We start from the raw sequence: 22,607 nt of genomic DNA, 5'->3' as shown, positions 1-22,607 counted from the left end.
TGAAAAAGCAAATGAAAAAAGCGAGAACATCAAAATGGAAAATGAAAAAGGTGAACCTTGAGAAAGTGTTGGTCCTGGGTTCACCTTTTTCATTTGTATTTTGACTGTTTGTGTGAATATGTTTGTACTGTTTTTGTTTCTAGCAGCTTTGCGCTGGCATTACGATACACTTTTGTATTTATTCTTTCAGTTTTTTAATGTCGTTGTTTTTTTCAATTTCTTTGAATTTCTATTTTAAAATTGTCTTAAATTTTATCTCTTGTTTTATATATATATATATATATATATATATATATATATATATATATATATATATATATATATATATATATATATATATATATATATATATATATATATATATATATACACATATACACATATAAAACAAATTTTAAAAAATTATTATTTAACTTTTTTAAAAAAAATCAATGCAATATTCTGAAAATACAGCTTTACAATGATATATAATATAGCAACATAACTGCAATATGAAATTTTGACCCACTGGTTTCACTTTTCATGGAATTGCCTTCATGCTAATGTCTGCCACGGTTGCTGTGTGATTGGCAAACGTCCAGTTTAGACGAGTCTATCTGAATGAAGGGGAGGAAGTAAAGATTTGATGCGCGCGTTTCGTTCCTTTCAGTGTGACTCTGCTTATACGCATCTGCAAAAGCTGTCATCCATGAAAACTTATAAATGCGTCCATTTCCACCTGAAAAGCGGGCGTTCATATTTCCATCTCATTGGTGGTCAGACAGTATGATGCCTGAAGTTTTATTAATTTATTCACATTTTCAAAAGTAAAGACATTTAACGAATATTTTATATTATTTGATGAATCTTTTCCCATTCTGGTTTCCATAAGAGTAACTTCGGATCAGCTGAGGTTTAAACGAAATTATTAGCGTTTTGCCATTCAAAGAATTTCTTCTCTTTCAACTTACACTCAAATGAGCTCGGCTAAGGACAAGCATCAAGCTACCAGAGCGCCACTATACAGTACGGTCTGGATCTGTTAGTTGGACAGCTCCTTAGTGAATTATGCGTACAATTTGGAAATCATCAAATTTTCCGACTTTTGAAAATTTTTCACACATTAAAAAATGCGCTTTTTGAAAATTCATTATTTTTTAAAATAAATTATTGATGTAGCTAATATTTTATTTGAAAATGCTCATCTAACTGAAGGGAATTTTGCATTTTTTTCTTTTTCCAACTTTTTGCATAATAAAAATGAAGGTAAAATTCTTTCTTCCTTTAAATTTCGATTTTCTTATTTTTAATTCTAATTTTATGCGATATTTTCACATAACTTTCTAATTTGGTGACGAAAATCCTTGCATGTTTAAAAATTTCTTATCCCTCTAGAAATCTGATTTTGCGAAGTATAAACTTCCTCGAAGTTTCTAAGTCAACCAAAATGGCTGAAATAAAGATTTAAAGAGATAAAAATTCCAAGGTTCCACCCCGGCAGAACCTGCTCGTTCGATGTCATTGTTATGTGTTTTTTAAAAAGTTTTTCCGATAATTACGTTTCTTTTCTCCCTGATTATAAGGAATTGCTTACAAATAAATTACAATTGGTTAGATAAAAAAGTATTTCATTACTTGGCAAATATAATTGATAAAATTAGACCACAGGGCCCGATGGAACATTTAATTAGATGAATACGGGATTTAACCGAAACACTGACCAGCTCATATTCATCTTCCTGAAACTGAAGTTTCGTCCTTGTTTAGGGATCATCATTATGGAACAGACATAACCAAGCCGCAGAAAATAACCTCATTTAGAAGCTGAGTGTATCTTAACAGTAATAGTTAAAAATATTTCAGCACAACAGCGTTAGGTCTGCAATCATGGTACGACTCCACTCCGAGATGGAAGAGACAAGTATGCTTTTACTAATTATATTTGTTTTAGCTTGATGGCTAAATTATTTTTTGTTACCAATGCGAAGCTATACTCAGCTTCTATATGAAATCATTTGTCTGCAGCTCGATTATGGATATTCCAAAGCAATCGTTCAAAACAAGGGAGAAACTGCATTCTCTGGATGCTGTGCTGAGGAGTAGTTAGGTATTTTCCTGCAGTTTTGCCTTAGCTCCGACTATGGAGTGGTAGTTTGTAAATTCATACGGCATTTTAAGTTGAAACTAAACGATGCAACTATTTGAATACTTGGTTTTATTTATTTTTTATGCTCATTTCTTTTAGTTTTAAAAGTCACAAAAACTTTATTACTTGAAGAAATTAAAAAGCTTGCGAGTGTCAAATTTTTTAACAAAATTGAAAATGACTCTACGGATGGAAAATATGTTTGAAGAAGAATAATGCCTACTCTATCAGAAATATGGCCAATATGACAACATTAAATAGCTTAAACATTAAAATCAATAAATTTATCTCCTTAATAGTTTGAATAAAACGAGCAATAATCAACTCATCAGTGAATTGAACTTTTAAAAAATGTAAGCATTAAATGCGAATAAATTTTTAATAGCGAGAAAAAAATTGTTAAAAAAACAATTAAAATTAGAGTTTTATATTTTTTTTCTTAGAATTTAGATTGGAACGAAAACGAATCAGAATTAATTGTTAGTAGTTTAGAATTTATAGACAAATTAATCCGAGTTTTTCACCCACAATGCGAAACCTAAGAGAAGCACCATATGTTAGCTTTAGGAAACATCTATCACACACTCTGTCAGTGAGTAAGAGTTAAAATTTTCAGTCAAGATTTTCCAAACGGCATGTTTTCATTTTCCAGCAACATAAATCTCACTCACCTTCAGGTAGAGATAATTATAGAGAGCTATCACAGTCGTTCATCCACAGCCGAAGTTTTTGCAGAGAAATCAGCGACCAGGATGAACGCTTCCCCGACAAACGTGTTGCATTGAACTGGAACAAGCTCATAATCGCTCAGCCGAAAAGAGAACCATTTGCGCACGCAAGATTCGGCTTACTATGCTGCCATCTAGTTTAGGAAAAGCAAAGCTAACATGAAATGTTTTATTTGAGTATATAATTTTCTCAACTACAATTATGTTCTCGGTTTCACATCCACGTTAAAAAATTTAATTTTTTACCCGTTGTAAACACGCACACATACGCACATACCATTAAAAAAAAAAAAGAGATTTGCTCTTAATTTCAATTTAATTTTTTTTAACAAGTAATACAAATACAAATACAAATGTGACGACCAGCAACAGGCTCTGGGCCCAGCTAGGCTGGTCCTAGTCAATTAATTAGTCCCCAATGAAGATCAATGGCCCTCTTAAAGCTATCCACTCCCTTGCTCATTACCGCCTCTTCCGGTAAGCTATTCCAAGTGCCCACGACCCTGCTAAAGTAGTAGTTTTTCCTGATTTCCAAGTTAGCCTGAGATTTAAATAGCTTAAAACAATGACCCCTTGTCCTGCTTTTCCCGCAAAAATTTAATCCATTTACATCTTTCATTTTGATAAATTTAAATAACTGAATCATGTCCCCTCTGACTCTCCTTTGCTCCAGGCTATACATGTTAAGCCTATTAAGTCTGGTATCATAATCTAAATCTGAGAGTCCCCTTACTAATTTAGTTACCCTTCTTTGAACCCTTTCCAATACAAAAATATCTTTCTTCAGATAAGGCGACCAAAACTGAACAGCATACTCCAAATGAGGTCTTACTAAACTCCTACCCAGTAAGCAAAATATCTTGCCTCAGTATTGCATAAAGGTTGACATGCAAGAAAAATCATCTTGCATTAATGCTGCCTCAATGTTGTTATGTTACTCCCCTTATGCTGTCAGCAGGCTGCCACAATATTGACTGACAAGGTGTATGCAGCATAATATCAGGAAAATATCAAGGTAGGCTGCTTTTGTAATATTGCATATGTATTGATATGACAGGATAATATCAAGATGTTGTCATGACAGCACGAAATCAAGGTCTAGGCAAGATGATCTTGCTTTTGTAATCTTGCATACGTATTGATATGACAGGATAATATCAAGATGTTGTCATGACAGCATGAAATCAAGGTCTAGGCAAGATGATCTTGCTTTTGTAATATTGCATACGTATTGATATGACAGGAAAATGTCAGGATACATTGACATGACAGTATGAAATCAGCATGTTTGCAAGGTGTTATATCTATTTATTTATTTATTTGTATTATTTTCACTTTAAACTCGAGAATTAAATTTCATTCTTTAATTATTTCTGTTATTCTTAAAGATAGTTTTCAAGCCTAAGAATATTTTTTTAAAGCTGACATCTGATCGGAAATTCATATAAAGGTATTAATAGTATTGGCAATTTAATTTAAAAAATGAAAGTTTCTTCGTTTTGCGTAATACTTGACTTATTTTTTAAATTCATGTTTCTAATTGTATTATAAAGACATAAAATGCCTAGTTAAGAATAATTGCGGAAGTTTTTATAACACATTAAAGAGTAAAGAAAGCAAAATAATAAATAAGTAAATAAATACAATAAAGTACATTTCCAAATGGATGTCAGCATTGAAAATATCCCATAACACATGAATTTATCTTAAAGAATAACATAAATAACCATTGAATAAAATTAATCTTACTCGTGAGATTGAAGTGATAATACGAAATTCTGGGCTTCATATCCTTTGTTTCAAAGTCCAGGGACGAAAAAGGTTATTTTCGGCCATTTCTAACATTGATCGCACATCGTCTGCGATATGACTTGTTTAGTACTATATTAATAAACAAATGCAGTTATCAGTCATTCATAAGTTATTCCTAAAACAATACTATTCCACACTAATAACTAAGCAACCAATTTAACGAAGCCTAAAGAATGCAACGCCACGTGCTCCTCTGAACCGACTGAATTGAAGCAGGTCGAAGGAGGAAGATGTGCAAGCAATGCGAGAGACGCTGGGTAGAAAGAATTGTGCGCATGCTCAAGTATCAACGAAGGTCCACCTCTTCTATTGTGTAGTAATTACCTTGACGGCGACAGCATGAAATCAAGATCATCTTGACGGCGTCAACATGTATGCAATGTTGTTATTGTAAGGTAATATCAATATTGATATTTTAAGATAAATGCAATGTTGCATACGTGTTGTTATTGTAATATTGCTTTTTAATCTTTATGCAAGCTTTATGCAGTATGAAACACGTCAATATTGACGCCGTCAGTATAATATCAAGATCTGTCAAGGTTGATGCAAGAAATTTTGCTAGATGGGTATATAAAGGCAGAAGACTTTCTTAGATTTGTTTGAAATAGATCTATTGATGAACCCAAGCATTTTATTGGCTTTGTTACTAGCAATACTGCACTGTTGACTAAACTTGAAGTCCTGATTTATAAAGACACCCAGATCCATAACATTTTCTGCCTGATTTATGACTGAACCCTGTAAACGATATCTCATTCGCTTATTTCCATGACCTAAGTGTAGCACTTGACATTTCCCTACATTAACTGCCATACCCCATTTATCTGCCCACTTAGTAATATGATCTAAATTCTCTTGCAGCTGTTTTACTTGTTCTTCATTTTCGACAATCCCCATAACTTTTACATCGTCAGCAAAACAATTCATACTTCCAGAAATATTTTCATTGATGTCATTCATAAATATAATAAACAAAAGAGGCCCTAAAACTGATCCCTGAGGAACCCCACTTAAAACATCGCTCCAATTAGAATGATTTCCTCTCACAACTACTCTTTGCTTCCTACCAGTAAGCCAATTTCTAACCCAAAGTAAAGTTTTTCCTCCTATTCCAATGTCAGCTAACTTGCTGAGAAGAGCAACATGCGGTACCTTGTCAAAAGCTTTTTGAAAATCAATATAAACAACATCCACACATTTTTTGTTATCTAAAGCTGAGGTAACCTTGTCGTAGAAATGCAATAAATTGGTAGTACAGGATTTACCTTTCCTGAAACCATACTGCAAACTAGTCAACAGACTATTAGTCTCTAAGAACATCATGATCTTAATTTTGATCAAAGTTTCGAAAATCTTACAAATCACTGAAGTCAAACTTACAGGTCTATAATTCCCAGCAATACCTTTAGACCCCTTCTTGAAGAGTGGCGTTATGTTAGCCAGCTTCCAGTCCTCTGGCACCGTCCCCGAGTTATAAGAAGCATTGAAAATATTCAAAATAACATCCACTAATTCCTCTGCACATTCAACTAAAATTTTTGGATAAATATTATCTGGTCCCGGAGCTTTAGTTGCTTTAATCTTTTTCAAATGAAATAATACCTCCTCCCTGGAAAATACAAAATCCTCAAGCTGTATAATAGCTTGTGTCTTGTTAGTGTCAACTGTTGAGATACAGTTATCGTTAAACACACTGGAAAAAAAGTTAATTAGAACATTTGCAATATCCCTATCGTTTTGGATTAAATTTCCATACTCATCAACCAAAGGCCCAATTTGACTGTTTCGAGCTTTCCCAGAATTAGCGTAAGCAAAAAACCTCTTAGGGTTCCCATCAATGTCATCTGCCAGCCTTTGCTCCAATTCCCTTTTCTGAATCCTTACCAAATACTTAAAATTTCGCCTTGCCTTACCATACTGGAGCCTCTCCGCACTCTGACCAGTTTCTTTAAACTTACGAAAAGTGGCTTGCTTATAATTAAGAGCTTCTTTAGTCTCCCTGGAGAACCACATGGGCCAAATTTTGGTACTAACACCTTTTCTCCTAAATGGAACATAGTCCCCAACGGTTTTAGCAAGTTTATCCTTAAATTCCGTCCACTGCTGATCTACGTCGCTATTTTCCAACCCTGACGAAAAAACCTCTTTCAAGCTCTGCCTAAGTGCAACAAAATCAGTGTTTCTGAAATTGGGCACAAACCTAAAATTATCATCTTTGCACACTTCAAATTTAACCCGGAACCTAATGCTGTTATGATCACTATCTCCAATATGCTCCCCTACACTCAACCCCTGGACAAAACTACCTATGTCACAAAAAACTAGATCCAAAATCGCCTCCTCTCGAGTTCCCTGAGTTACAACTTGATCTAAGAAACAGTCACCAATTACTTTTAAAAATTCCTCTTCTTTGCCATTACCAGGGTAAAAATTATTCCAATCAATACCCGGAAAATTGAAATCCCCCATTATGATAACGAATCCCTTACTGGACATGTCACTAATAATACGGTACATCTGTTCATCTTGTCCCTGGTTTGAATTAGGTGGCCTATAAATGTTTCCAAAGCGTAGCTTTTTGCCCTTACTGCTCATCAACTCCAGCCAAACCATATCAATATCAGTAGGCTTATCATTTATGACCAATTCATTGCAAATAAAATTGTCTCTAACATAAAATAAAACCCCACCACCTCTTTTACCTACTCTATCCTGTCTGAACAAATTATACCCAGCAATATGTAATAACTCTGCATCAGATTCGGTAGCCCATGTCTCTGTAATTCCAATAACATCCAACTTCTCATCCATAACTATGCTTTTCAATTCATCCATCTTGTTCCTAATACTGCGAGCATTGGTATAGAAAACTTTAAGCATGCCTAAGTTGCTTTTATTTAACACCCTGAAATTTCCTAAATTACAATTGTTAACATTACTACTCTTGTTCGTCACTTTATTTCCATTTCTAGCAATACCCAAAAAAATTTCATTCTCTCGATACCTGATGCTTGAACCATGCCCCCCATTCCAACTTAGTTTTTTGACTCCGAAGCCCTTAAAATTAATCCACTAACCATTTTGACCCCTGTAGAGCTCAGATGCAGGCCATCCCTAGCAATCCAATCCCGTTTACAATGACTCCATACATCAATGAACCTGATACTGCGCTTTTCGCAAATTGACTTCAGTAGCAAGTTCATACACCTCGCACGTTGATTTAGCCAGCTCCTATGCACTCCATACCTGGGAAGCAAACCAACCACTTGGACATTCGTCGAAAAGCTGGTTGCTTTATCCAACAGGGATTCCCATTCCCTAGAAAACTCCTCATTTTTACTGTGGCCTACATCATTTGTTCCCACCCACAAAGTAACCATGTCCTCCTTATTCAATACTCCCTTCTTTTCAGCAACCATATTAACGTCTTTTACCCGAGCCCCTGGTAAACAACACCTAGCCACCTTACGCTTTACTCTCCCAACTGTGTTACCCACCTCCCTTACCATAGAGTCCCCCAAAATTACACCCTTAGTTTCCCAATCTAACTCCTCATTTGAAACTTCCCCCTGAATCTCTGGAACATTTATACCCTCTACAACTGGCCTACACCCTAATGCTAACTGGGCTTCCAAAACTAGCATCTTAAGTCTTAAGTCTGAGAGTTCAGCACATTTAGTGCAAATATAATCCTCCTCGAAAACAGACTCATTTTCCCCCTTATACAGGCAGAACATATGACATAAATCACAAGAGATCCACCTGTCCCCCTTCCCACTCTTTACCTCTTTCATAATGCATATAACACCCATTTCTACTCAGTGAATATGTTCCAAAAGGCAAAACAGAAAAAAATGCAAAAAAAAAAAAAAAAAAAAACACAGAATAAATACTAAAAACAGCAGTAAATAAACAGAGTTGCTACACCCAATAAAGCACACAAGATCAAAAACCAGGAGATCACCACATGTTAGGCTTAACTCCAAAAAATGCAAAAACACTTCAAGAATACAATAACAGCAAAAATGAGCCCCCAAAACACAATAAAACTAAATTACATGATAAAGTGAAGTAAAAAAACCTAAAACTAGACAGTACTAATGAAAAATTATAGTAAGAAAACACTTATCAAATTAGCAGCAAATAACACTCCCTGCATCACAGGCGCCCAAGCAAAAGAAAACTTTAATATTTAACCTTAAAACATTATTTGGCACATATTTCATGCTGTTCCCGATAAAAACTATGTAAGTTCTTTTTTTCACCATAGGACGGTAGATAACCCATCCTAATATTGATATTGCCTTAAAATATTGGTGTCCCCCCAGTTTCGCCGACACGAAACCCCCACCCCCTCCCGTTTTTCAGTTTCAGTCTTATCTTTTGATATAGTAAGGGGGGGGGATTTTCAATGTTCGCGAAATTGGGGGCAAACCTAAAATTTGAAATATATCTTCTTTACTAATAATAAAGCTGAAAGTTTGGATCCCGAAAAACTGTAGCCATACGTTTGAATGCAGTAAACGCCCGTCAGCTTGTTTTGTACATACATATTGTGCATTATGGAAAAAATCATATTTTTCTAAGAAATCCATCAACTGAGAGCTATAACATTTTCCAATAATTTTGAAAAAAATTGGCAGAACTGAAATAGGTCAGAAATTATTACAGTCATCTCTAGTTCTTGATTTGTGTATTGGTGTAACTATTACTTTTTTTTAGATCTTCTATAAATTCACCTCTTTCCAGACTAATATTGATGATTTTTGTCACAATTTCAATGTTATGTTTAGCAACAATCTAAAGTGCTTTACTTGTAATTCCATCATGTCCCGGTGTTTTATCATTTTGCATATTATCAATAATATTTTTAACCTTACTTATTTCCACTGGGTAAATATACATAGAATTCGTTCGGTGTGTGATGTTATTATCATAGTTTGTTTCGCCGTTTATTTCCACGCAACAATTTGTAAAAAAAAGTCATTAAATTTTTCAAATAGTTCATTGCTATTATCTACATCGATGGAATTCCTTTTCTTAACCCCTGTAATATCTTTAATGATAATCGATTATACTTTTCTATCTTTCGCAGTATGTACAATTTTTTTATGAAAAAATCCTCTTTTTCTTTTTTAATCAACTTTTCAAATTGTTTGCTGTATTCTTTATAATTATTTTTATATTCCTTATTATAAGAAAATTGTTTTGTTTTTTTTATACAATTTTTCTTTTTTATTGATCACATTTACCAACTCTTGTGTAATCCATTGTGTTTTTAATTTATTAGCTTTTTTTTATCTTTTTGTTTTTTTCCCCCATGGATTTCTTGATTTTATTGATAAAAGTGTTATAAATCTCATTTATCTTCATGTATATCTATTGAGTTTGAGAAATCCATTTCTTTAATTTCCTGTTCAAGGGATCTATAATTAATGCATGTTTTCATCATTTGCTCGCTTCTCCGACTGCGTTTCAAGTGTTTTTTTAACAAACTTTTGTTATCAATTTTTACTAATAACGCATATTGATCGGTTATTGTTTTTTTATGTACTGCTACTATTATTTCCCTATCTATTCTATAAATAAATTTATTAAAAAACATGATCAATACAGGATGAGCTTATGTCATTACACCTAGTTGGTAGATCTAGATATTGCTTGAAACCCAGTGTTAATATAATCATTCGTGGTCGTGTTATTCTGTAAAGTATTAATGTTTACATCATCAATATGCAATATGTTTTTACATACAATTCCTTTTACCTTTTGTTCAAGGTCTGATATATATTCATTTATACTACATTCAATAACCCTGTATATAAAAATTAGATAAAGATCAAGTTCCCTATTATACAAGTATAATGCCTCAGCAGTAGTCATTAATATACTCTGATCAGAAAAGTACTATTTCTCTTTAATATAAGCTATGACTCCCCCTGATCTATCTCTTTCTCTTGTATTATAAAGTTTATTATATCTCTTAAGATTATAATTTTCAATTTCACATTCCTTAATCCATGTTTCACTTAACAACAAAATATTTATATCCATATTTTCAATTATAATTAAAAGTTCATCTAGATTTTGCCTTATGCTCCTTATGTTTAGACGATAAATGTTCAACACCGCTGTATTATCTTTTATAAGAAAAGTCTCTGCTTCGTCCAAGTTATTTAGTTCAGTGATTTTTACTTTCTTCTATATTAATATATAGAAGAAAGTATTGGATTCGTGCAAATTTTCGAATTTCGAATTTTGACGGATTCGAATGTTTTGAGGTGTGCTGAGTCCATTTCGACTATTTTTGGAAAATGTCTGTCTGTCTGTGTGTGTATGTGTGTGTGTATGTGTCTGTGTCACGTCTGTGTGTGACCAGTTTTTTGTGGCCGCTCTACAGCAAAAACTACCGCATGAAATCGAACGAAATTTGGCAAACATATGTGCCCCTATGTGAACTTGTGCCCATTGGTTTTTGGCGCGAATTCCTCTAAGGGGGGTGGAGCAATGGGACGTTTTTTGAGTTACGCGTGCTTGCTACTCCCCAGGAAGTAACTGGCGGAATCAAAAACAATTTGGTCCACATGTTGTCATTAACAGGAACAGGTGCTGATTCAATTTTAGTGTCAATAACTGAAACGGGGGTTGAGCTATAGAACGTTTTTTGTCGTCAATTGTGACTGCTGTATCTCAAGAAATAATGAACGGAATGAAAGAAAAATTTATCTGCAAGTAGCCCTTAGTGGGTATAAGAGCTGATTTTATTTTGGTGTCAACAGCTAAAAAGGAGGTAGCGCAATCGCCCGTTCTTTTTTTCCATTGTGAGTGCCCTATCTCAAGAAGTAATGCTACGTTCTGGTTAAAATTTGGAATATATGTGAATCCATATGTAAACAGGCTTCGGTTAAATTTTGGCGCCAATCGCGCCAAGAGGTGCTGATTTATTTTTATTATCATTATTTTTTAGCGAATAAAAATAGCTTTATTAATGCAACAATGAGAAAGATAAATCGTAATAGATTATCGTCTGCGTATTTCTCGTGTTTTTAATTGTATGGAAATGATTGGAAGTACTATACTCGACGTTAAATCAACTCGACGTTAAATCCCGGCTATCACAAATTTGCCATTTCAACTGCGATTGCGCGCGGACTTAGCTTTTTGGGCTTTCTGTTTTAAGATTTCGTGTGACTTGTTTATATTTAGTCTGAGTGAGAGTCCCACCAAATTAATTAATGCGATTAGAATATTTTCACAGCGATTTCGTGATATATTATATGAAACTATGGATATGAATCTTACTAATTTTATTTATGCGAAAGTTTGTCTGTATGGATGTATGGATGTATGGATGTTTGTTACTCTTTCACGCAAAAACTACTGAACGGATTTTGATGAAACTTTACAATAATATAGCTTATGCATCAGAATAACACATAGGGTAGTTTTCGTCCCGTTATGGGGGGCAAAACCCCCTTAGGGGGGCAATAAAACACAATTTTTGTATAAATTCTCTAATATTGGGATGAAAAAATACTTGCACATATTTACATTATATGTCCATCGAAAGCTCTGATTTTTCTGCTGAAGATGGCACCTGTTCGAAATTTCTAAGTAGAATAAAAAACGAGTTATGAGCTTTTTAGATCCATGTTCGAAGGCTTTCCTCAACTCAATACAGTATTTAGTGTATCATCTCAACTCCCTGTCGATAGCGACAATTGTTGTATTGTTGACTTTCTTTGCTTTTCGTGATTGTTCAAGGCTTTTCTCAAGTCAAATCTTGAAGTGAGATTTTTGCACAAGATTGGCAAATAAAACATGATTTGGCTGATGATTTTCCATTTAAACGGAACTTTAATGTAATTAATGGTTTTTATTATTATTTATGCTGATTGAACACTTACTCATTATCCAAACAACCAGCAGATCGCCTAACTTTTTGCAGAAAGATTTCCGTAGCTGATGCATCTGGCAGTTTTTTCAACGTTGCTGTTTTTGAAGCCGAAGACTACGTCATAATGTTTCTCAGCTCACCATGTAAACAAAATATCGCCAATCAAAGAATTTTCAAAAGACTTTTTTTACTGTGCTAAATAATCCAGCAACTAAATTAGGCAAATCCATAAACAGCACAAAAACTTCCATTAATTTTCCTTTTTGCACAATTTCAAACTATCACCAAATTTTATTACTTATTTTGGTAACCTTTCGGATGAAACTGTTTAGCGCCATTTTATGGTGACCAAAAATATCTCAGCATCTGGCGACGATATCTCTGTAACGAAAATTAATATCATATCGTTTTACAAAGTAAGGAAAGAATGGGGGAGCATCATCGAAGGTACCCCGAAACGACTTTCGCAAATCCGGTAAAATCGCACCAAGAGCCACAATGATTGAAATTTCCCGAAATAACTAAAGCAAGTATAAGGGGATTACGAGCGCAGTTACTTTTTTTTAATCACTTCGTACTTCATTAGCCATACAGAGAAGGTTTTAGACTCCATGTTAAAAAAAAAGTATCAACAGATTAATCTTTTTAAACATGAGAAGATTAATTTCATGTTTTTTAAATTTGTATATGCTTAAATATAGTGCTTTCGGTTCTAAATCAATACTACTTTGTTCTTTATACTTATTGCTATTTTAGTTTTATGGGTAAGGAAGAAACTCGATTTTTAATCACGTCAAAAAGATATTTTAAATTCTTTCACTTAAAACAGAAAACAAAAGCAAGTAACGATTTTTTCTAATAATTATTACTGACCCAGGCAACGCCGGGTATTTTTGCTAGTAACTGATAATCTTAAAAGAAAAATAACACTTCAATATTTATTAGTTTGGAAATATTTATTCAACAAATGTAAAACACGTTGTGTACTTCAAAAGTGATTGGAATATTAGTACAGAAATCCGTATTTTGCGAATATTTTATGTTAGGCGTAAACAACTTAGTATTATACATTTTTATTTAGGTTGAGGGTTCGGCTTTGTATTAAAAGTGAGGCTGCAATTCTAGTACGCACTCCTGAGGTTAAAAATTGGGCCCTGAAAAGGGGCAGACAAATCAGACACCGAATCTATTAATAATTAAGACGCAGAATTCAATCTTTACCGAGACCTAAACTAAATCAGAGAAAACCGTTACCGAGACTTTTACACTAAATCAGAGAAAACTTTGTGATTTCTAATTTTTATCTGTTGCTATCTCATATTTATTACCAAACTTAAAATGTTTGTATTTAATTTTAGCAAGATTTTTGAAATCATATAAGTCCGCGCGCAAGCGCAGATGAAATGGCGAATTTGTGATAACCGGGATTTAACGTCGAGTAAATATTATCTCAATGATTTAAAATTTTTAAATGTTGCCATCTTATGTTTGTTAACAAATAAAATATTTGTAATTAATTCAAGCAAGGCTTTTAAAATAACTTTCAATTTTAGCTCTTTGCTTTGCTTTTGCAATAATTCAGACATTGGGATGGTCGTCAAGTTTTTGCATGTGTAATTTTGTTTTTGTTGGGAATATTGCTTTCTCGTCAAGCATGGGGAGGGATCAGAAAAAAAAAAGAAAAGAAAAATATAGAAGAAAGTTTCGTGATTGCCACAACATACTAGTTTTAATTGTATCATATTCCATGAACACCCGTTCACCTCTGTTAAGATCATGGTCTTAATTCGCTCAAAAACTGTTCCGTATTATTTCTCAATTTATCCAAGTCCTCTTTCCTCCTTACCTGTATTATTCTACCATTTTCACTTTTTCGAAGACAGACCTTCCCTCCTTTCATTAAAACAAATTTATAATCATTTTCACTCTTGAATTTTCTGGCTATAAAATGTAATTCCTTAACCTTTCTTGTAACATATTCATTGATGAAAATCTTTTGTTCTGCAAATTTATTGCTAATCATGGTTGCAGTTAAATTTTTATTCTCTTCGGATGCTCTGAGCCATATATTACGTGTGAGAAAATTAAGAAACAAATGTCATTAAAAAAATCAATAAAAGCAAAAAACATAATGCATCTATTGAATTGTCTCTAAGCCTGGAACTCATTTAGTGCTCAACTTTTTAACAGTTAAAAATTCTCTTTCTGAATTCACGCAGGTCGGTGGTAGTTAACAATGCATGACACACCTCCTCTAATTGTTTAAAAGTCCTTCATCCTCCAATAATTCTGTCTCTTGCGTGTTACTTTGGAAAAATCCTTTTGTGTGTGTGTTTCTTTTGTATTGTATGTACACCCGAACCTCTTTTTGTGCGGTGGATAGGGACCACATAAAAAAATCGCATAAAAAAGTTCGTTTGTTTTATAAATAACTTCGTCCGTTTCATAAATACTATCGTCAATTGAGTCCCAATCTGATTGAAATGTTCATACAATGCACAAAAGTTCGCATAAAAAAAAAAAAAAAAAAAAGGCCGCACAAAAAGAGGTTTGGGTGTAGTATTATTATATTTTTTTAGATTTATAGCTAGTTGCAGTTTTTTCCCGAGAGACGGTACGTTTCCAATATTAACATTTTCTCTTGAGCAAGATAAGTTTGTTTGATTTTTATTATTTGCCCTTTGATTTGAAATTTACGACAAACTTGATTAAATTTGATCTTGTTAGTTTCTCTTATTCGCAACTCCAATAAACTATAGGGGGCGCTGCAGCGACTGTCTAATGGCGTATGAAAGAGGTAAAACAAACAAATGCCGTAATTTATAACTTGCTTTGAAGCTTAATGAATGACAGTAATCTTTCATCATGTTTGTGGTAAGCTTTCTTTTCTATTCTTCTGAAATTACATTACACCATAAACTGTCCGAAGACTAATTTACCCCAAAGAAATCACGTGGAACGGAATGTTTTACCTTTTTCGGTAGTATTGTTGACCACCGCAAGGTAACGTATTCGAGCTCTGGAGTTGCGAATTCGTTTTCGCGTTCTGTTCAACTATACGCGTTCTTTACAATTATAATAAATATCCGAAAATATGTTTCAAATGATAATGCTTAACCTCTATGCAAAATTTCAAGGCACTATATAACTTCTAAACATTATCTTGCCAAGTATAAAGCGAGACATGGCAACAAACCAATGCCGGAGACAACAAATTGCAAGTTGTTTTACAAACGAGAAAAGTTTTTTTGCCAAAATAAAGCACAGCTGAGACAAATATTGAATCATGAAGTATTACTGCAGTTGATGGTTGGAATAAATTATTCGTAGAAAAATACATTCGAAATTACACTCAAATTTAACTTTCACAAAAGAGAAAATGAGTGATCAGAGAAACAGAAAAAATAAAAACATGGTGCACAAAATCGCACAAAAATGCGATTCATTTCACCATCTAGTAATGAAAATATCATTTAGCCATCTTTTCGCTACTTTTGTTTAATGATATTCTATTAGTTCGTGCTTTTGAAGCCAAATTTTCAAATCAATAGAATGATTTTGGTTCTGTATCATGTAAAAAGAAATGTACATTATAAGTATATGTTCAATAACTTAAATTGAAAATTCTTTAATCGAAACTATATATTATTTTCAGCTAATACCAAAAATACCATACCGGTATTTTACCTCAGCAAATACCGGTATTACGAATTTGCAAAATTGCTTGAAATACCAGTATTAGGCATACCGGCATTGTAATCACCATGTATTGAGGGGTTTTTTCGACTAGTCATTTTTGTTCTCTGAGTTCGATATGTAGATTTTAAGACTATATGTAGCAAAGTTTTAAGAAAAACTGCACATACTACATCCTCAGCTATTTAAAATAATATATATTGCTTACAAATGAAAATGAAAACAATTTAATATTGTTACTAACTGAAAACTAGCAAATTAATATCCAGGATCTTCTATTGTCAAGGGCGAATGATAAAAAGCTACGCACATTGTCATTTATCCAATCAGCTGTTTTGAAAGCGCTAAATGATTTTATGATCAAAGTGATGTTCACGTTTATCACTAAATTTGCGAGATAATTTCGTTGACATCTAAAGCGAAATTAGTGTCATTTAAGTGAAAGCGTCCCATTACTCTACAAGGAAAATTTTGAGGCAAAAATGAGAACTCTAATATTAACGTTGATCGTCTGCTCTTTTATTCATGCTTCTACTGCAAGGAACATTGTTGATGAAATAGAAATATTACTGGATCCAGATTTACTTCGAAATGTCGTAAGTAATACATTTTTTTTTAAAGTGAGTTAAAATAAATTAGTTCTGTTTGAACACCGAAAATTGGATTCTGGTTCAAGGTTAGGTTCTTTTTAAGTATAATTTTATAAGCTTCAAAGTTGGTTTGCTTCAGTTTTAAATATAAACTGAATGCATGTGTTCACTTTATTTAAACTATAAAGACATTCAACAGTGAATAGAAGAAATATTTTAGCTAGTAACATTGAACCATGTTACTTAATTAATCCGCCCAGTTCTTCTTATCATTTTTTTTTTTAATTGTGTATTCGTAAAAGCCGAAAATTCAAAACATGTTTTTACCTTTAATTTAAAACAGTAGTTTCAAATCTGTGCAGCGTGCCTCCTTAGGGAGGTATCGAATTTTTTTTAAAGAGGGGCACGTAGTTGTTACAGTCCCAACATTTACAATGGAACCTCGTTTTTACATTGTTCCTTTGATGCGTTATCCCACTTCCAACATCATTTTCAGTTGGTCTGTGAAAAGTGCTGTGCCATCAATGCTGAAATATTCTGCATTTTACGTTACTTTTTTTCAGAAAACTCGCTTAATACGCTTTTCTGGAAACTTCTTTGTTGTTTGAATCGTTATGGTATCCCACCCCACCCCTGCTCCGTCTTACTGTCTTTATTGTCAAAGCATAAAAAACTCTAAAATAATTTTTATTTGCAAATGCAAACCAAGAATTAAATTAGCAAAAAAAATTGTTCTTTTATAACGTACTATAGATGGAACTGTTTAAAAAAAAAGTCTATGAGGAAAATGTTAATTTTCGAGCAATATGCTTTCGTTTTTAACCCACTCGCGATTTTACGTTTTCCCGCATGGCTCGTTTCATATCACTATAGTTCGACGGAATACGTGAAATTGGGGTTTCACTGTTTTCACAAAAAATCAATCAATAAATTAAATTGGTGTCGGAAAATGGGAATAAGCAAAGCATCATCGCTATGGCATTCGGGTTTGAGCGACTAAACGCATTCAACCATTGCATTAACATTGCATTGATGCTCTTCTTATGCGGTATTTTAAACTTCTATTTTTCTGTAATCTTTTATGAGTGCTAAAAAGATAAGCACTATGTAGCAATAATATAAAATAATAGTAAAAAAAGGTAATTTTTATGAGTAGCAAAATAAATATAGTAAAATAATTAATTGTTAATTATGAATAGCTAGTATGATCAGCTAGCTTAAAATTTGACTTATATTCATAAAACTTTTGACAAGTAGTAAATTGTATGAGAAGATTTATATATATATATATATATATATATATATATATATATATATATATATATATATATATATATATATATATATATATATATATATATATATATATATATATATATATATATATATATATATATATATATAATAAGTAGCTAATAGATAAGTTCATTTATGAGTAGCTAATAGATAAGTTCATTTATGAGTAGCTAATAGATAAGTTCATTTATGAGTAGCTAATAGATAAGTTTATTTATAAGTAGCTAAATAAATTTATAAAAACCCAAATTACAATATAATAATAAATAAAAACTAGTATGTTGTGGCCATCACGAAACTTTCTTCTATATTTTTCTTTTTTTTTCTGATCCCTCCCCATGCTTGACGAGGAAGCAATATTCCCAACAAAAACAAAATTACACATGCAAAAACTTGACGACCATCCCAATGTCTGAATTCGGAACTCCAGCGCTCGAATACGCTACCTTGCGGTGATTTATAAAACTGCGTCTGCACCTAAAACATTGCCACGTTGCGCATCACGTGTGTCTGTTGACGTAAACACAGGCAGTTTGTTCTGAGTATTTATTAACGCAATCGATGTGTCTTATAGTTTGCTTTCAGCTACAGAAATTAATTCGTCCCTTAGTAGTATTCTCGAGCTTCTCAAAATAATGTTAGTTTTTCTTATTTCTTTCAAAAAAGTATTAAATGGTGGAAGCGTAAACAAGAAAACTCTGGATTAACAAAATTGGATAACGTTATACCAGGTAAAAATTTTTATTGTTTTGTATGAATTTGTAAGAATATGAGTTTTTTTTAATCTTAAATTAATTTAACTAATCATATTTTACAGCAGCATTTAGTTGGAATGGACAGTATGCAAAATATTTTCTTGAATATATTATCGTAGAACAAAATGAATAACCGAGAAAGAATTTACTTTATTCCTTTTATTCTCAGTTGAAAGGTTTCGCCAAATTTGTTTAGGGTTATAGTAGTTTTAGTATTGTGCAAGCAAAGTGGCCTTGGCGAGTTTTCGCGTTTTTAGTTAAACCATTTTTAATTTTTATCATGAGTGGAATAAAATGATAGTAAGATTACAGAATTCGATAAGTAAAAAGAAATAATGGTCAATCAACTGAAAAGAAAACTACCACCATATATAAACTGTGAGTACACATTTTATTTATTTTGTTCTGAGTGAATTTGAATAAATATCAGTTTTTCAATTCGAGGAAAAAAAAAACCGAACTTAACAACATTGACTGGACACTTTTCTTTAACCTAATTAAACATAAATGATTTAAATAAAATTTGTTACTACAGTATCCTACTGAAATAGACAGTATGCAAATAAATTTTCTTGAAAATATTTATCGCAGAACAGATTGAAAAATCCAGAAAGAACGTTAAGAATTTGAACAATAAAAAATAAAAGTTCGCCAAAAATCTGTTTATAGTGTTATGGTTTTAAAATTATGTGAAAGAATAATGTATCTTGACAAGATTTCGCATATCAGGTAAATTATTTCCATGACGAATGAATTAAATGCATGATTTCTTTGGATATCCAATCATATAGTCATAGAAATAAATTATCTAGTGTTAAACGTTACTCTTGACAGTCTGCCACGTATGTGCACTATGTGACAAAAATGTCAACAAATGCTGGAAATGTCACGAAACTGAACTTACTATGTACTAATGTATAGAAAAAACGGTACAAAATGAAAATGCCGTTCGAAGCGAACCAAAAATTTATGAATTCCGAATTCAACATCGTGAAAATGGCTGCTTCAGAACAACTTACTGTGTGTTCTACATTAATTGTTTACTTTCGTAATACTTTTTGGTTTCTAATCTCTTTCTATATGGGTCAGAATATCCACAAGACTTTGAAAAATCTTTTCAAACGAATAAAGCGAAAAAATCATACATACGAACAAAAATCACAACAGTTTTAGCATTTTCTTCGCTACCACATGCGTTTGTTTTAGTTTTCAATTCCGCCATTAAACAGTGACTGCAGTGCCCCCTATAGTTCGTTGGAGTTGCGAATTATTGCAAAAGCAAAGCAAAGAGCGAAAATTGAAAGTTATTTTAAAAGCCTTGCTTGAATTAATTACAAATATTTTATTTGTTAACAAACATAAGATGGCAACAGTTAAAAATTTTAAATCATTGAGATAATATTTCCTATCATTTCCATACAATTAAAATCACGAGAAATACGCAGACGACAATCTATTACGATTTATCTTTCTTATTGTTGCATTAATAAAAATATTTTTATTCGCAAAAAAAAAAAAAAAAAATCAACACCTCTTGGAGCGATCGGCGTCAAAATTGAACCAAAGCCTGTTTACAAATCGATTCACATATATTCCAAATTTCAACCAGAACGTAGCATTACTTCTTGAGATAGGGCACTCACAATGGAAAAAAAGAACGGGCGATTGCGCTACCTCCTTTTTAGCTGTTGACACAAAAATAAAATCAGTTCTTATACCCACTAAGGGCTACTTGCCGATAAATTTTTCTTTCATTCCGTTCATTATTTCTTGAGATACAGTAGTCACAATTGACGACAAAAAACGTTCTATAGCTCAACCCCCGTTTGAGTTATTGACACCAAAATTGAATCAGCACCTGTTCCTGTTAATACCAACATATGGACCAAATTTTGTTTGATTCCGCCAGTTACTTCCTGAGGAATAGCAAGCACGCGTAACTCGAAAAACGTCCCATTGCTCCACCCCCCTTGGAGGAATTCGCGCCAAAAACTAATGGGCACAAGTTCACATAGGGGCACATATGTGTACTAAATTTCGTTCGATTTCATGCGGTAGTTTTTGTTGTAGAGCGGCCACAAAAAACTGGTCACACACAGACGTGACACACATACATACACACACACACACATACACACACACACACACACAGACAGACAGACATTTTCCAAAAATGGTCGAAATGGACTCAGCACACCTCAAAACGTTCGAATCCGTCAAAATTCGAAAATTTGCACGAATCCAATACTTTCTTCTATATATTAGACATAGAAGAAAGTAAAAAGAATGAAATCAATTTGAATTCTGAAATTTTGAATTCAAATTATGCTTTTCGCAATCATGACAGGACCCTATCATTGGAGTTATTGTTTCTAGAAACGGCTCCTGTCCCCCCAAACCTACCTTTCCTTCTGGGCGGTTACGTGCGTATAGTTATGTGTGCAGGGGCACGTGCGTGCATGTATAGGCTTGTGTGTGTGCGTAGACCTGTGTGTATGCACTTAGGCTTGTGTGTGTGCGTAGACCTGTGTGTATGCATTTAGGCTTGTGTGTGTGCGTAGACCTGTGTGTATGCACTTAGGCTTGTGTGTATGTGTGTAACGGCTTGTGTGCGGGAGTGTGTATAAGCGTAACGATACGTGTGTGTGTGAGCGTGTATGTGTGTGAGCCTGCGTGTGTGTAGGACATGGACGCCACCGACCAGGAGAAGCGGCTACAGGAGGACAGTGCTGAGGACCGGAGGAGCCGGTGGGCGGTGGTGCTGCAGAGGCCCCTGGTCCAAGCTGAAAAAGGAACTACAACGCCAAGGACCGTCAAATGAGAACAATAAGCAATCGTGATTGCTCAAAAATGTTGGTGAATAGACACTATTTTATGGTATTGTTTTTGTAACCCATCAAATAAACTGTAACTTCAGGATGGCGTTGATGAAATTGGATTATTCGAAAATTGAACGGTGTCATTATACGTGAACAGAAAGTTATTAAATGAGCAATTTTTAAGTAAAATATTTTAGATTAATAATTGGCTTGGTTTATTATTTGATTTTGCCTTACGAGACCCCTGACAATAACTCAACAACAGCAACAGCTCTTTCGCATCTGCTTTCTTTAATTGCGGCTGTTCACCCGTCTTAACGGGTTTTAAAATGAAGGTTTTAACTACAGTCGAGCTTGCTTATAACGAGCCCTAATTTAACGAGAACCAAGATTTAGCGAAGAAAGCAGAAATACTTGATTGGTATAATGTTAAATCTAAAATTTCTATTAATTTCCAGCTCAGCTTATCTGTTTTTGGTAAATTTTCTTTAACATTCCGAAGTCAACCAAAGTTGGTGATAACTCATAAATCCCGAGAACAAGCGATGACAACCCTTTTTCTAATTTGTGGAGTAAATAAGCTTTTTTAAAAATTTTATATGTGGGCATATGTGTATTAGGTTGGATCGAAAAAAGCGAAATTTTGAATCTTAATTTGGAATACCTGCCAAAAGCTGTGCGTGTGTAAGTACAACACACATGCAAAATATTATCATGTTTGAACAACTCTTTGAGGGTCCTACCAAGGCTTGAATTTCTCCAAAAATAGGAAAAAAAGGTCAATTTTCCAAAATTTTAATGAAAATACTAGTGTTTAAAATTTTTGTTATAATACGGTTAAAATGCTTCCTTTGAACACTCTTTTCATGTATTTTCACAATTATTT

At 33.3% G+C, this 22,607-nt stretch overlaps 2 protein-coding genes across 4 annotated transcripts in view; one reads left to right on the top strand and one right to left on the bottom strand.

Moving 5' to 3' along the window:
• The window catches only part of LOC129225960 (transmembrane ascorbate-dependent reductase CYB561-like), a 69,295-nt gene extending 66,382 nt beyond the window's left edge, over positions 1-2,913 (bottom strand). For all 3 annotated transcript variants that reach the window (XM_054860519.1, XM_054860520.1, XM_054860525.1), the window contains exon 1: positions 2,797-2,913. The gene's annotated coding sequence lies outside the window, so the exon portion shown is untranslated. The remainder of the gene's footprint in view (positions 1-2,796) is intronic.
• A 13,670-nt stretch (positions 2,914-16,583) lies between these two features.
• LOC129225596 (gastric triacylglycerol lipase-like) overlaps positions 16,584-22,607 on the top strand; it is a 51,281-nt gene continuing 45,257 nt past the window's right edge. Inside the window, exon 1 of the mRNA XM_054860053.1 lies at positions 16,584-16,857. Within this exon, the coding sequence (XP_054716028.1) occupies positions 16,744-16,857 (114 nt within the window). The 5' untranslated portion in view covers positions 16,584-16,743. The remainder of the gene's footprint in view (positions 16,858-22,607) is intronic.

Source organism: Uloborus diversus, chromosome 7, assembly GCF_026930045.1.
Source record: "Uloborus diversus isolate 005 chromosome 7, Udiv.v.3.1, whole genome shotgun sequence".
In the NCBI taxonomy this organism is placed as follows: Eukaryota; Metazoa; Arthropoda; class Arachnida; order Araneae; family Uloboridae; genus Uloborus; species Uloborus diversus.
This window is presented reverse-complemented; position numbering and strand designations above follow the sequence as displayed.